This window comes from Oncorhynchus clarkii, chromosome 13 (assembly GCF_045791955.1).
Source record: "Oncorhynchus clarkii lewisi isolate Uvic-CL-2024 chromosome 13, UVic_Ocla_1.0, whole genome shotgun sequence".
NCBI classification, from domain to species: domain Eukaryota; kingdom Metazoa; phylum Chordata; class Actinopteri; order Salmoniformes; family Salmonidae; genus Oncorhynchus; species Oncorhynchus clarkii.
In genome coordinates, this window is record NC_092159.1 from 48,594,742 (window position 1) to 48,611,404 (window position 16,663).

Genomic DNA, 16,663 nt, shown 5'->3' on the forward strand with positions numbered 1-16,663 from the left:
TGTCATGGCTGCGACAGATGGACGGACAGCTGGGGCTGACCAAAACAAATCTGACACAAATTAATCACAAACAAACAAAGGCAGGAGTGAAACACAATGCTGGATTATTTGCTGCCTGGCTAATGGCGGGCTCGTCCACGGCAGATAACCAGCCTACATACTCAATCCTGTAGACCTTGCCCCATTACCAATGTCTTTGGGGCTTAAAGCAATACTTCCTCTTCAGGCATTACTCTGTCTCTTTATCTCGACCCCCCCCCCCCCCCCCCTTTCCCTACCCTGGGTGAAACGATTTGACCTAAACCTCAGTGCAAATACACATCCTTATGCTAAGCCATGGTAACGAAGTGTACATCAGCATGGGGCCCACTACATGTGGAGCGGCTGGAATGACCCTGACAAAGTGAGCTTTACCTGTATACACAACCACTGTACTGATCTACAGACAGACAGAGAGACAGAGAGTGACAGAGAGACAGACAGAGACAGACAGAGACAGAGAGACAGAGAGACAGACAGACAGAGAGAGACAGACAGACAGACAGACAGACAGACAGACAGACAGACAGACAGACAGACAGACAGACAGACAGACAGAGAGAGAGAGAGAGAGAGGAAGTAAATGGACAGCACTAGCGGTGCATATCAAGTGGAGGAAGCTGACGCTGGTATAATATTCATTCCTCTAAATTATCAACAGGATTACCAGGAACGTGATTAGGAAAATGTCCTCCAGTTTCACACTAACTGGATTATGGGAGCGTCGTTGGAATATGTGGGTGGAAAACATAGTGACGTGTTTAACAGTGTGTTGGAGACTTGAACAGGGTTCAAATTAAACATTGACTCTTGGGGGTCCCCAGCGTCTCTTAGGGGCACACAATGTCTCTTGGAGGCGCACAACGTTGACATATTTGACTTTTTTCAAGGGACCACATTGATATTGCAGCAGTTTGAGGATGTTAGACACCTCCAGTATAGAGCGAAAGAGAAAACAGACAGTCAGAAATAGATATTCCATAGCTCACTGACAGTGGCACATAGGGAGTGGCGGTGTGGGGGACCAAGTGAACCATGATGAGATGCAGAGAGCACTAATGACACATCACCCTTAACCTCCCTCAGACCTTCAGACTAATGGAGTGTGCCCTCAGACACAGGGAAGAGTGCCCTCAGAGTGCCCTCAGAGTGCCCTCAGACACAGGGAAGAGTAGGAGTGCGAGGGGCAATGAGACGCACACAGCCGATTGAGGCGCAGAGCTGCAGCCGCAACAAAAGGAAACAAATGAAGTGTTTGGAGGAAACGAGCGGGTGGTGTGAGACATCACAGAGTAAACAGACAGGTCCCAACATCCCCTGTCTCACCAGCTGCCAGGGATCACCGCTGGGAGGTTAAGTGGGCTGCTGATTGCATCCAAACAGGTTTGGGAATATAAGAGAATATGTGTGTGTGTGTGTGTGTGTGTGTGTGGTGTGTGTGTGTTTGTGGTGTGTGTGTGTGCGCATGTGTGTTCACGTGTTTGTGTGTTTGCTACAAATGTTTGTGTGTTGTTGTCACCACAAAAACAATTATTTGTGTAAATGGGTATCTGCTTGTTGTCTGAAGGAAATCCAAAGGCACAGTTGTTTTGGGTCCCTATATCCAGCAGGAATCCCTTGAAACATTCACCTTTGAAACAAACTTAATTGGACCACGGTGCTGTGCATTGTTCCTGCCAATGTGTGGCTCAGGGGGGCTCACCCACTGCTGAACCCAGTCTCAGTTTTAATCAAATCAACCTATTATCATCTCGCTCTCATTAGGCAAAATGGTTATATGATGACATCATCGTCTAACGTCAACACTACTGTTCACCTAGGGATCACCAGCAATGGCAAGAGGCTAATGCGCTGACGTGTGGTCACTGTAAGGGTCCGTAACAAGCTAGTGAAGTGAAAAACATTACAAAGAGCTTTACAGAAGAATAGGACTTGTCTCTCCGGACAACCTGACACATAAGGAGGAGTTATATCAGTCTGACCACAGTGGAGCAGAGTGAACATGTGACTGTTTGTTTTGTCTCTTCAAGGAGGAATAAGCGTGTCTCCATGCGAAGCAGCACAGATGGTCCGGTACGCAGGCTTCCTCGTTTCTCTCGTCTGCTGAGGGCTTGAGGGATTGGAACAGAGGGCCCAGAAATACTCCCGCCTGACGGATGGCTCGTGGCGTTGGCACCCAGCTCGGACGAGTCGTGTAGGTGTGAGTTATGGGCGATACAGGCCTCGGCGGGAGTCTTGGGGCATGGAAGCGGTTTCTGAGAGAGGCCGCTGATGGTCCTTAATAAATGAGAATGCCAGGTCCTCTAGCTCCCTGTCCTGCTGGCCAGGAATTATGACTGGCGGCCAGGATTAAAAAAAACACCACAGCCCTGGGGTCCATTATTAGCATCAGCCCCCAGGGCTGGTCTTTAGTGGCATGGATGTTGGTGTTTTACCATTATCAATCATTGGGCCTCTATCTCAACCCACTAACTGCATTATTTAGTTGCTTACTTGGTTTAGCCAATTTCTCCCATATGAACTCAAGGAAAATGTTTCCTTGTCCAACATGGCAAACTGAAATCTAAGTCAAGACAAAACACACTAGAACTATGCAGATTCTAATAATGGGGTGTTTTGGTCAGTGCAAGCTAAAAAAAGATCTGGTCTGCTTCCCAAGCAGATTTTCACTGAATTGAGCTCATCCCCTCTTCTCATTAACAACCATTGTCAGTAATGGATAATGTTTCCTTTCCCCATATCCATTCACAAATTTCAGGCTCTAACTGTCCAGGATTGATGAGGCGGCCTAATCGGCCCATCTAATTGATATCCCAGCAAGCAGCACATATATTTCCCTTATTGGGTCACACTGTGATTACTGTGATGTTGCACTCTGGCTGTCTGCTTTACCCATTGTATGATGGCTGGGCTAATGGTAGGGGAAGAGACTGTTCATCCTATTCACACCTAATGGCACTCTCCAAGTTACAATCCAAATGAATCAACCACAGCATGTTCTACATGTTGGAGCTGTCATTAATATGGTGTCTGTGGTAGTTCTTAGCTCAGTTTGCATGTTTGGGATTAATATGTGTCAATATGTGTCTCTTTTCTTGATTTCTTGAGTAAGGCAGCTCCAAAATGCAGGTGTTTCAGCCTAGCTCAGTGCTTTATGCGGAAAATACGGAGAGTTGGTGATGTTCTTTAGTTGCGCCGTGATATGCTCAGTGTTCTGTCACTCATGGGGACACTACGTTACCGCAAAATCCACAGGGAGAGCTCGAAAATTCAAACCCCATTGGGTGCTGCAATAGAGTTACATTAGAAGTGCCCATCCAAGAAGGCTCAAAGTCATTGGCCACAGGTAAAATGATGTCAAATCACATTATATCTACCATAGCTTTGATTGGACTGATCATGTCAACATCATACTTTCAAAATCTTAGCTAGCAAGCTAGACAAGCAGCCATCATCATGAATTACATCAACAATCTACTGGCAAATTATTTTCAATCTGTCACGACTCCTACCGAAGGTGGCTCCCCTTCCTGTTCGGGTGGCGCTCGGGGGTCGTCGTCGCCGGCCTACTAGCTGCCACTGATTCTTTCCTCCCCCTCCTTGTCTGTTTATTGGTTACACCTGTTATGTATTGTGATGATTAGTTGGACTTTATTAGCCAGCCGGCCCGCCTGTTCTTTGCGCGGGATTGTTTGTGTGACATTTGTGCATGTTTGAGACAAACGTGTTTTTTCCTGTTCGTGGGTTTTGCTGGACTGTTTTAGTCCCCGTGTTTGGGGCATTTGTTTTTGTGAGCGCCCAGTGTTTCGTTGGGTGGCCTATGTTCGCCGTGTGTGCATTAAAGAGCACTACCTTGAACTCTCTGTTTCCTGCGCCTGACTTCGCACCCACTACACCCAGATCCTTACACAATCCTTGTAATATGAAGACAAATTATAGATAAAACGTATCGGTGCTCATCGGCCATTGGACATGAACATTACACAACAAGTTGGAAATCGCAAATTCAACAATGAGGGGTTTGGAAGAAATCAGTGGATAACTGCAAGGATTGCAAAGCAATCACTAGCATGCTATCCAGTGGAGTGGGTATGTGGTCCAAGTCTGGGTTTAAGGGTCTCTTTTCCAAGCTTAAAAGGATAAACACTCACATGCCATGAGCCAGAAACGGTTGAATACATTGGTCATGCTGGGAACTCTGAAACAACTGGGAACTGGGAGCTCCGACTGGGAAAATACGTTTTGAACGGTCAACCAACTCGGCCTCTTTCTAGAGCTCTGACCTGAAGATCACTGACTTCATGATTCAACCTTGTTTATTTCAGAGTTCCCAATTGTCTTGAAAGGACCATAAATCCAGAGAATGCCAGACTTTGATGACAAAGTTTGATTACAAAATTTGCCCACAAAGATTGCCGCTTCACCTTCCTGTTCAAGTGAGCACAGCACAAGACGTTGAGTCCAAAATCTATTGTATGCTGCTGCAAAATGATGTAATATGCCAGGGAGATATGTATACTGTAGCTAAGAAAGTAATACTAAGTGTATGTTGTGGAGTAATCTGTTAGTAGCCCATGTGCCTCACCCTAATAATTTGGTAACTTTCCCCATCATAATTTAGCCTACTGTTCTGACTTGGTGATGCACATGTAGCCTATAGCCTGTTTTAGAGAAATGTAATAATTTAATATTGTAAGAGCTTTCATTGTCTGCTTATATGCCCCCTTTATTTATCCTATGGTTCTGACTTGGTATACAGTGAGAATACTGTAAGAACGACCCATGTTCTGAATTATGTCACTGTACATTTCAAAAGTGGTGAACAAATAGTTATATTGACTAAGTCCATCCTAGATCGCTCATTATTGTCTTAATCGAAATTACAGATTGCCTCTTATCCGTTGTCGTCCACTTATGCCATAGTTTGTACATCTCAATTGTCAGTAGAACCACATTTTTGTTTTAAGCAAGTCAGCCATATCAGTTATGTTTTTATTTAAAGGCAGTAAACGAGGCTGAATTAACTGTTTTGCTGCCAGACAAAGCTCCGCTGATAGCCAGGTGTAGCAGTGTTAAGGACTCACTCCATGGTGCTGAACAGCTTTAAGTAGGCCCTAATACCACTCTAAATAATGTCACTTTAATAATGTCTACATATCTTACATTACTCATATCACATGTATATACTGTATTGAGACCCAATCACTGGACACTTTAATAAATGGATCACGAGTCACTTTAAATAATGCCACTAATAATGTTTACATATCTTACATTACTCATATCACTGTATTTTATCATACTGTATTTTATACCATCTACTGCACCTCGCCTATGCCGCTCGGACATCGCTCATCCATATACTTATATGTACATATTCTCATTCCCCCCTTTAGATTTGTGTGTATTAGGTAGTTGTTGGGGAATTGTTAGATTACTTGTTAGATATTGCTGTTGGAACTAGAGGCACAAGCATTTTGCTACACTCGCATTAACATCTGCTAACCATGTGTATGTGACCAATAGAATTTGAATTGATTTGAACAGTTTGTGGGCACTGTTAGTCACCGTTATAGTGCAATTAATGTATTATTTAGTGTTGTTTTGTGTTGTGTAGTGGCTTTGCTGACATGCATCTAAAAATATTTAAAGGAGTTTGCCCCACCAAGATATACTGTACATGCTTAAATCACCCCTGACAACAGGTAATGGTGAAACAGGATAATGGATGTACATCACCATAGTATTACGCTACACTTTTATGCTCTGTTTCATTCTTCTCATTATAAAAAGTTTGTCATCATTAATATCAGAGAGGAATACTGTTCCACTCACGTCTCTGTCTTGTTGGACTGGCGGCGGCAGGGCACGGTGTTGCTGACACAGGTCCCAGTCATGGGGTCGACAGCCTCCACTATGACAAAGGGACGTTCCTCCAGTGTGGCCACAGTCAAGTGTCTGTTATCTGATACGGGCTCCAGATAGGTGCCGTAGCGAGGCCACACCGGGTATCTCATCTGCAGGATCCCCATCTCATAGTTCCCCACCTGGAAGAGGAGAGAGAGAAGGGAAAATAACAGGCATGAGTCATACTTTAGCTTATCGGTATTCATACCTGCAATACAATCACATCTCAAACTACTCTTCAGAGATTCGTGTCTGATTTCCATGCAGCCGTGTGGGAAATGCCAGGATAGATTAAGACGAGGAAATGTTATTTCCAGGTCTGCATTTTTTGTTATCGATTTTCCTGTGTATTTTACTATAGAAAAAAACTAAATACATTTTACTGTTGAATGCTAAGTGATGGATTCTCTCATTTCCACAAGGAAAACATACAGTCGATCAAATATATATCAGGATGCAGAAAGACAAGATCTTTGCCCATTTTAAATAGACCTCAACAATCCTGAGGCACACACTGTGTAGTTGCACCACCTGTGACGTCTCCTTGCACTAAGTTAGAGAGGTTTGTCTTGTCTCACTCTGAACATCTGTACTTAAGCTGTGAGGATCAGCCGGTCACAGAGGACCAAACTCTTTATCTGTTCTTTCCTCCATTACCAAACACAGTTGTCCATCTCAGTGGTGAGGAAGTAGTTCAGTATGCTGAACACCACTTCTCTGCGTCATTGCAGTGACTCAGAAAAAAAGTGATCACACAGTAATTAAACTGTGGCTTTCACAAGAGCCCAAAGCAGTAACACTTCTATTATTGTTCTCTATGGTTTTATGTGTTGAGAATGAGGTTGCAAACTTTAACATAGTGATGATGATTTAACCGTTCTTAATGGCACACATATTGTGCCTTTAATCAGTGAAGCTCCATAATTAAGAGTTGTTAAAGGTTAAACAAAGAGTTGAATAAGTATTCTCTCCAGAATGTTTTTGTGTTAATTGTTGTTTATGCCTCCTAATTATTACAGAGCGACATTAAAATGGATTGTGAACTGTGTTGATAATTGTATTCATTGTTACTGTGTTGATAATTGTATTCATTGTTACTGTGTTAATACTTGTATTCATTGTTACTGTGTTGATAATTGTATTCATTGTTACTGTGTTGATAATTGTATTCATTGTTATTGTGTTGATAATTGTATTCATTGTTACTGTGTTGATAATTGTATTCATTGTTATTGTGTTGATAATTGTATTCATTGTTATTGTGTTGATAATTGTATTCATTGTTACTGTGTTGATAATTGTATTCATTGTTATTGTGTTGATAATTGTATTCATTGTTATTGTGTTGATAATTGTATTCATTGTTACTGTGTTGATAATTCTATTCATTGTTACTGTGTTGATAATTATATTCATTGTTACTGTGTTGATAATTGTATTCATTGTTACTGTGTTGATAATTCTATTCATTGTTACTGTGTTGATAATTATATTCATTGTTACTGTGTTGATAATTGTATTCATTGTTATTGTGTTGATAATTGTATTCATTGTTATTGTGTTGACCATATTGAACAACTTTTATGTTTCTGTCAATATATTGGCTGATTGTCACATGTATCAGCAACAAAAGACTGCAGGGTAAAACCATTTCATTGTTCACATTAACAACATTTAACAACATGTTTGTGTTCAATCAACTACCTCTACAATGGCAGAATACTGGTCAATACCTTTTTAGAATGTATGGATTGCACTGCCATCTTTAATTCATGTCAGGGGTCACTAAAATGATGCTTGGCCAACTCTGAGGCATCTAAGATGAAATAAAGTGAGCGTTGAAAGTTATCCAGACTGTATCACAGCAGTCTAAGGCACTGCATCTCAGTGTTAGAGGAGTCACTACAGACACCCTGGTTCGAATCCAGACTGTATCACAGCGGCCTAAGGCACTGCATCTCAGTGTTAGAGGAGTCACTACAGACACCCTGGTTCGAATCCAGGCTGTATCACAGCGGCCTAAGGCACTGCATCTCAGTGCTAGAGGAGTCACTACAGACACCTTGGTTCGAATCCAGGCTGTATCACAGCGGCCTAAGGTACTGCATCTCAGTGCTAGAGGAGTCACTACAGACACCCTGGTTCGAATCCAGGCTGTATCACAGCGGCTTAAGGCACTGCATCTCAGTGCTAGAGGAGTCACTACAGACACCCTGGTTCAAATCCAGGCTGTATCACAGCAGTCTAAGGCACTGCATCTCAGTGCTAGAGGAGTCACTACAGACACCCTGGTTCGAATCCAGGCTGTATCACAGCGATCTAAGGAACTGCATCTCAGTGTTAGAGGAGTCACTACAGACACCCTGGTTCGAATCCAGGCTGTATCACAGCGGCCTAAGGCACTGCATCTCAGTGCTAGAGGAGTCACTACAGACACCCTGGTTCGAATCCAGGCTGTATCACAGCGGCCTAAGGCACTGCATCTCAGTGCTAGAGAAGTCACTACAGACACCCTGGTTCGAATCCAGGCTGTATCACAGCGGCCTAAGGCACTGCATCTCAGTGCTAGAGGAGTCACTACAGACACCCTGGTTCGAATCCAGGCTGTATCACAGCGGCCTAAGGCACTGCATCTCAGTGCTAGAGGAGTCACTACAGACACCCTGGTTCGAATCCAGGCTGTATCACAGCGGCCTAAGGCACTGTCTTCCTTTCTCCCAGTTTATGGGCCTTGTCAATGGATCACAATGGTAAAAGAGAGTATAAGATTGTCCCCTCACTCTTTTTACCGGCTTTGCAGAGCCAAAACTCTTTGTTTGTGTCAAAGAACAGACTTGTTAGTTTGCCTTTGTAACATATTGGAGATGAGAGAGGAAGCCAAGATCTCAAATACCTATAGCCTGTCTGGATCCCCAGACTTCTTCTCCTTGTCTTCTTCTTCTCCTCCTCTTCTTCCCCTTCTTCTCTTCATCTTCTTCTCCTTCTCTTCTTCATCTTCTTCTTCTTCTTCTCCTCCTCTTCTTCTTCTCCTCCTGCTCTTCTCCTCCTCCTCCTCTTCTTCTCCTTCTCTTCTTCTTCTCCTCCTCTTCTTCTCCTTCTCGTCTCCATCTTCTTCTCTTCTCCTCCTCCTCCGCTTCTTCTTCTCCTTCTCTTCATCTTCTTCTTCTTCTCCTCCTCTTCTTCTCCTCCTCCTCTTCTCCTCCTCCTCCGCTTCTTCTTCTTCTTCTTCTTCTCTTCATCTTCTTCTCTTCTTTTTCTTCTTCTCTTCATCTTCTCCTCTTCTTCTTCTCCTTCTCTTCTTCTTCTTCTCTTCTTCTCCTCCTCTTCTTCTCCTTTTCTCCTTCTCTTCTTCCTCTTCTTCTCTTCTCATCTTCTTCTTTTTCTTCTTCTCTTCATCTTCTTCTCTTCTTCTTCTCCTTCTCTTCTTCTTCTCTTCTTCTCCTCTTCTTCTCCTTTTCTCCTTCTCTTCTTCCTCTTCTTCTCTTCTCATCTTCTTCTTTTTCTTCTTCTCTTCTCATCTTCTTCTTTTTCTTCTTCTCTTCATCTCCTCCTCTTCTTCTTCTCCTTCTCTTTTTCTTCTTCTCCTCCTCCTCTTCTCCTTCTTCTTATCTTCGTCTTCTTCTTCTCTTCATCTCCTCCTCTTCTTCTTCTCCTTATATTTTTCTTCTTCTCCTTCACTTCTCCTTCTCTTCTTCTCCTCTTCTCCTTCTCCACCTCATTCTCTTCGTCTTCTTCTCTTCATCTCCTCCTCTTCTTCTCCTTTTCTCATTCTCTTCTTCTTCTTCTTCTTCTTCTTTTTCTCTTCTTCTACTTTTCTTCCCATTCTCTTCTTCTTTTATCCTTGTCTTCTCCTTCTCTTCTTCTCCTTTTCATCTTCTTCTTCTTCTCCTCCTCTTCTTCTCCTTCTCTTCTACTTCTCATGGACTCTAGAAGGTGTAGAAGCGTTCTATAGGGATTCTTGCCCATGTTGATTCCAATGCTTCTCACTGTTGTGTCAAGTTAGCTGGATGTCATTTGGGTGGTGGCTCATTCCTGATACACATGGGAAACTGTTGAGCGTGAAAAACCCATCAGCGTTGCAGTTCTTGACACACTCAAACCAGTGCGCCTGGCACCTACTACCATACCCTGTCAAAGGCACTTAAATATTTTGTCTTGCCTATTCACCATCTGAATGGCACACAGACACAATCCACGTCTCAATTGTCTCAAGGGTAAAAAAGTATTATTTAACCTGTCTCCTCCCCTTCATCTTCACTGATTGAAGTGGATTTAACAAGTGACATCAATAGGGGATCATATCTTTCACCTGGATTCACCCGATTGGTCTATGTCATGCAAAGAGCAGGTGTTCCTAATGTTTTATACACTCAGTGTAAGTTTGCCTCATTGATCCTCGTTGATCTGCAATTGATCTGCAATGAGCTGAGCTGTGGTGGGTTGTTTCCGAGATGGCTGAACACAATGCGATGAGCGGTTGGGACTTCTAGTAGAAATGACAAAAGCATTCAGAAGGAGAGATTGATTCTAAGCTCTTGGTGAAAAGACACAAGTAGTTTATCAGCTTTAAGAGGAAAAGAGAGCGTAAGATTGTCCCCTCGCTCTTTTTACTGGCTTTACAGAGCCAAACCTCTTTGTTTGTGTCAAAGAACAGACTTGTCAGTTTGCCTTTGTAACATATTGGTGATGAGAGAGGAAGCCAAGATCTGAAATACCTATAGCCTGTCTGGATAATACTTGGAGTGAGCAATGTTCCTAATGATTTGGTATTTTTGGTATTTTATTAGGATCCACATTAGCTGTTGTCAAATCCAGAAACATACTTTAAGGCTCAGACTGGCTGAGAGAGAAATACTTTTTCTCCTTCTCTTCTTCTCTACAAGGTGACGAAAGCGTTTCATAGGGATTCTGGCCCATGTGGACTCCAATGCTTCTCACTGTTGTGTCAAGTTAGCGGGATGTCATTTGGGTGGTGGATCATTCCTGATACACATGGAAACTGTTGAGCGTGAAAAACCCAGCAGCGTTGCAGTTCTTGACCCACTCAAACCAGTGCGTCTGGCACCTACTACCATACCCTGTTCAAAGGCACTTAAATATTTAGTTTTGCCCATTCACCCTCTGAATGGCACACACACACACAATCCATGTCTCAAGGGTAAAAAATTATTATTTTACCTTTCTCCTCCCCTTCATCTACACTGATTGAAGTGGATTTAACAGGTGACATCAATAAGGTATCTTAGCTTTCACCTGGATTCAACTGGTCAGTCTGACATGGAAAGAGAAGGTGTTTCTAATGTTTTGTACACTCAGTGTAAGTTTGCCTCATTGATCTGCAATGAATGAGCATGTTTTCTTGTTATTCTTTTGAAGTATCACTTCAGGTAATTTTTGGAGTAGCTCAGATATTTGCAGTAACAGAGTTTAAAGATGAGCCTTTTAGATCACGTCCAGCAGTAAGCTTGTTGACCTCTCAACCTGAAAGTGGACTCACTACACTGCAGCAGCTACAGCGCATTCATTTTCTGTTGTATTTTTAACTGCAACCTTTCCATTGGCACAAGCTGTCAATAGACTACTACTCTCTCTCTCTCTCTGACCAACCACACATCTGATAGCCTTCAGTACAGCGCGCTGTCAGACCCTCCAATTACAGAGGCATAGGCCTCAGTTTCAATAACATACCTGAAATGAATAGGAACCAACCTTGAGAGAACATTGATGGCACGTAATAAGCTGGAGAAGGCCCGGAGCTGTTTACCCAGAGATGTGGTTGGGTCCAACATGCTCTGACACACATCAACCTCCATTCAACCACTGACTACATTTAAGGAAGAGAACCGACCTCCACCTCCCGTCAGTGTCTACTCCCTACTGGGAACCTCCTGACAATATCAACCGTCAATAAGAAGGTTATTAAAGGTAGAGGGAAGTTGTGTTGTGAAGGTGGGATGAATATGTGAGACATGGTCCCGTTCGCTAAGAGTCGGTGGCTCTGAGGTAGTGGAACGCTAGGCAGGCTCATTTGAATAGCTGGTGTTTATAGGGAGATTGTCAGACGTGTAATCACACTAGGCCTGTGGTGTGGAGAGACACCAGGTATAGTGGCCGGTTAGGACACTGTGATTGGTAGGAGGCAGTTAGAGCAAAATGCTAACCTATAAAGTGGACAGTCTGTATTTTGTAACAGGTGATGCAAAGGAAATGTAACAGCCCACAATATGCCCAAGTCAAGGCCTGTCAGTGATAGTTCATGAAAATACACAGTGAATGAGGCAGTAATTCATGTGTTGTTCATGTGTTGGAGTTTTTCCTTTCTTAATGAGCAGGTTATATAGCCTTATTAACTTGTAGTCAGATAACACAAAGACTAACCCTAGTTTTACTGATTGGGAGGAATACAATGAAGTGTAATGTCTCACCTTATCCCACTGTCTCTCTCGATCTAAGGTGATGATGACCATAGCCGGGTTGATCAGATACCCTTCAGGGTTGAACGAGAAGTCGTTGTGTTCCCATGTTACGTTTAACATGTGCCTGAAAACAAGGGAAATCAATCAAAGAGTTAAATACTCATTACAACATAGTCGTTAATGTCCATTAATCCAATCTTCCGATGGTTTCATCCTATTTCTAAAGCACTACCTGCTGCTTGTTGTGCACATAGCTATCGACATGTTGTGAACTCCCTGTCATCACGCACTGCGAGGCTGCTCTCTCACCTCTCCTCCCTCTCTCTCTCAGTCCAGCAGAGTTGATGAAAGCATGCTGGGTAATGAACGGTCCCTCTGTCTAGTCCATGTGAAAGGCTTGTTTAATCTGGTAATCTGTGATAATCTTATGAACAGGCGGAGTGATTTACAATCAAAAGCTCATTAAAAAGAGACCTAATTAAATGAGGTGTTGAGTCTATTGACCGCAGAGGAGAGAGCGAGGCACTGCTCCCTTTGAATAGGGAGGTCTGAGAGAAAGAACAATATTGTGCCAGGGAGGGAAATAAAAGAGTGGAGAGCAGACATAGAGGGCTGTTTCCAACCGCTCATATTACCAATTTTGGTCATTGGTATTTCACTCATGATTGTTTTTGTCTTTAAAGTGGAAAATCGTAGGGGTTGGAAACAGCAGCATGACTCAAATCAAAGGCTGAAATACAGCTGCCCAGACGGTTCTCCTTTTTCATGCAGGATTTCGATTTACAAAAAGAGAAGTTCTCTTTCCCTCAGGCTAGCCACTTTTAGAAAAGAGAAAATTACTTGTGAGGAGAAAGTGATGTTTTAATACCACTGAACTGTGTCAGATTTCATATTACGATCCTGGTCCACAAAAATGTATAAAGAAGTCCAGTCTCAATGACCTTGGCTAGTGCCAAATGCTGACGCTAAATCTGTTTTCCCTACAGAAGCGAAGCCTCCCTTTGGCTGATTAAAAATTTTCTAGAACCAAATAGGATTTGCTCCATGTTCCCTGGCACGGATGGCACCAGATTGCTCTTTTGGGCTGGGCTGGGCTGGGCAGGTATGACAGGCCACATCATCTCTCTGTGATGCCAGTGTTTCCAACAGTGAGGTGATGGGACAGAGGTAGGATGGATGAGTTGGCAGGCAGGGGTTAAGGGAGTGACAGTGAGAGTGCCATGTTGCCCCCTACCACAACATTAAGCAGATGGAAAGCCACAGCTAAATGACTGTTGAGCAACTGTTGACTGATGTTGCCAACTCTCTCTCTCTGTTTCAAGTCAGTCCTTCTCAATCTGCAACAGTTACAGTTGAAGTCGGAAGTTTACATACACTTAGGTTGGAGTCATTCAAACTAGTTTTTCAACCACTACACATTTCTTGTTAACAAACTATAGTTTTGACAAGTTGGTTAGGACATCTACTTTGTGCATGACATAAGTCATTTTTCCAACAATTGTTTACAAGACAGATTATTTCACTTATAATTCACTGTATCACAATTCCAGTGGGTCAGAAGTTTACATACACAAAGTTGACTGTGCCTTTAAACAGCTTGGAAAATTCCAGAAAATGATGTCATTGCTTTAGAAGCTTCTGGTAGGATAATTGACATCATTTGAGTCAAATTGGAGGTGTACCTGTGGATGTATATCAAGGCCTACTTTCAAACTCAGTGCCTCTTTGCTTGGCATCATGGGAAAATCAAAAGAAATCAGCCAAGACCTCAGAAAAAATTCTGGTTCATCCTAGGGAGCAATTTCCACATTCATCTTCCAAACCACATTCATCTGTACAAACAATTGTATGCAAGTATAAACACCATGGGACCATGCAGCCGTCATACGGCTCAGGAAGGAGACGCATTCTGTCTCCTAGAGATGAACATACTTTGGTGCGAAAAGTGAAAATCAACCCCATAACAACAGCAAAGGACCTTGTGAAGATGCTGGAGGAAACAGGTAGAAAGGTATCTATATTCACAGTAAAACAAGTCCTATATCAACATATCCTGAAAAGCCGCTCAACAAGGAAAAAGCCACTGCTCCAAAACCACCATAAAAAATACAGACTACGGTTTGCAACTGCACATGGGGACAAAGGTCACACTTTTTTGGAGAAATATCCTCTAGTCGAATGAAACAAAGAATAGAACTGATTGCTGCAGGAGGGACTGGTGCACTTCACAAAATAGATGGCATCATGAGGTAGGACAATGATGTGGATATATTGAAGCAACATCTCAAGACATCGGTCAGGAAGTTAAAGCTTGGTCGCAAATGGGTCTTCCAAATGGACAATGACCCAAAGCATACTTCCAAAGTTGTGGAAAAATGGCTTAAGTACAACAAAGTCAAGGTATTGGAGTGGCCATCACAAAGTCCTGACCTCAATCCTATAGAACATTTGCTGGGCAGAACTGAAAATACGTGTGTGAGCAAGGAGGCCTACAAACCTGACTCAGTTACACCAGCTCTGTCAGGAGGAATGGGCCATAATTCACCCAACTTATTGTGGGAAGCTTGTGGAAGGCTACCCGAAACGTTTGACCCAAGTTAAACAATTTAAAGGTAATGCTACCAAATACTAATTGAGTGTATGTAAACTTCTGACCCACTGGGAATGTGATGATAGAAAGAAATGCTGAAATAAAGGATTCTCTCTACTATTATTCTGACATTTCACATTCTTAAAATAAGAGGTGATCCTAACTGACCTAAAACAGGGAATTTTTACTCAGATTAAATGTCAGGAATTGTGAAAAACTGAGTTTAAATGTATTTGGCTAAATTGTATGTGAACTTCCGACTTCAACTGTATCACTTAATCTCTCCGTTTTGGTTGGCTTTTCTTATTGCCTTCTCTTATCTTCTCATTTTTGTTGTCTTCTCTTATATGAACAATCTACAACCTACAGTATGTCAGTATGTCCCCCTTCCATCCCTCCACCTCCACTCACCTGAACAGTGTATCATTAGAAGATGCCCTAACAGGGCTGTGGCAGTCGTTGTGGCCCTCGGGGATGAAGCCCCTCTGTTTGCGGAAGCTCTGCACCCCTTTGACCACGATGGCCACCCCATCCCGCACCCTCTTCCTCAAGCTCATGCGCCAGCGGTCGGTGATGATGCTGATGAGGCCCACAGGGAAGCTGTTTGGTGGGGGCATGTCTGGGTTCCCCACGGCAAGGCTAGGGAGGATCCAGATGTAGCCAGGCCCCAGCAGGCCGGCCTCTCCGGCCATTCTGAACAGGTACTGGGCCTCCTCGTGAGAGCAGTATACCAGCAGTACCTGGGCGTCGATCTGCTGCAGCAGGCGCCGTGCCCGGATGTCGTTCATGCCGTCGGCGGACATGTCGAAGGTCAGCACGTCCTGCAGTTCCCACATGAAGTAGCTGGTGTCAGTGAAGGTCTTGACATAGTCCACGTAGACCTCGTAGCCCGGGTACAGGCTGGTGATGACCACGAAGCTGTCCCAGTTGTACTCCTCCATCACCTTGAACATGCCGTTTATCTGCTGCTCGATGGAGGAGCCCAGCTGGAGGAACGTGGAGCCGTCGCCCTGCAGAGAGACACAGGCAGCAGAGTGAGCACAGATAACAGCCCTTAATGGATAGTTAATTTAAGCTCAATCAATTTGCTCAATTTATCTAACAAGCACAATTAAAACCTTCTAATGATCTAATGCAATGACTTTGTTAACAGCCTCCTTAGTGGCAATTATATGATTGTGTTTTATGTAATTCAGCCAGTCATATGTAAAAAATAAAACAATAATCAAGAAATTACAGTAGAATCCTGAGGGTAGCTTGACAGTGTGTCTGTGTGCTCCGTCCACACCATCCAGCTCCTGACCACCAGCCAGCCCACCCAGAAGCGGTGTGTAGTCTCTGGGCTGAGAGGCAGTACTCTGCAGTAAGTGATTCTGTTTGGTGTTGCTCTCCCTGTAGCCCAGGCACCATTCATCACTTTAACCCATGTGTCTCCCACTTGCCACAGCAACATTGGGCCTCATATATACTTGGCACTATCACTGAGCCCACTGTCACTGAGCCCAGCCCCTGTTTTCTCTTTTTATCTCTCACTTTTCTCAAGATGTCTCTCCTCTTTGCCCTTGGAGAGAGGAGTATGAAAATGCTGTGTTGTGTTAACTAAAGTGATCCAGGAATTCTGATGAAGATCAGAGCTGTTTCTAGTCTGTGTGTGTTTGTAAGTGCGTTTGTCTTGTTTAAGTATGTTCAGGGAACAGAATAATATATGTTT

The 16,663-nt window shown here is 43.3% G+C and overlaps 1 protein-coding gene across 1 annotated transcript in view; it reads right to left on the reverse strand.

Annotated features, from left to right (window-relative positions):
* Positions 1-16,663, reverse strand: part of LOC139424010 (glutamate receptor ionotropic, NMDA 2C-like) — an 82,800-nt gene that overhangs the window by 19,639 nt on the left and 46,498 nt on the right. Inside the window, exons 3-5 of the mRNA XM_071175689.1 lie at positions 15,364-15,962; positions 12,372-12,486; positions 5,875-6,086 (exon numbers count right to left, since the gene is read on the reverse strand). Coding sequence (XP_071031790.1) covers positions 5,875-6,086; positions 12,372-12,486; positions 15,364-15,962 — 926 coding nt within the window. The remainder of the gene's footprint in view (positions 1-5,874; positions 6,087-12,371; positions 12,487-15,363; positions 15,963-16,663) is intronic.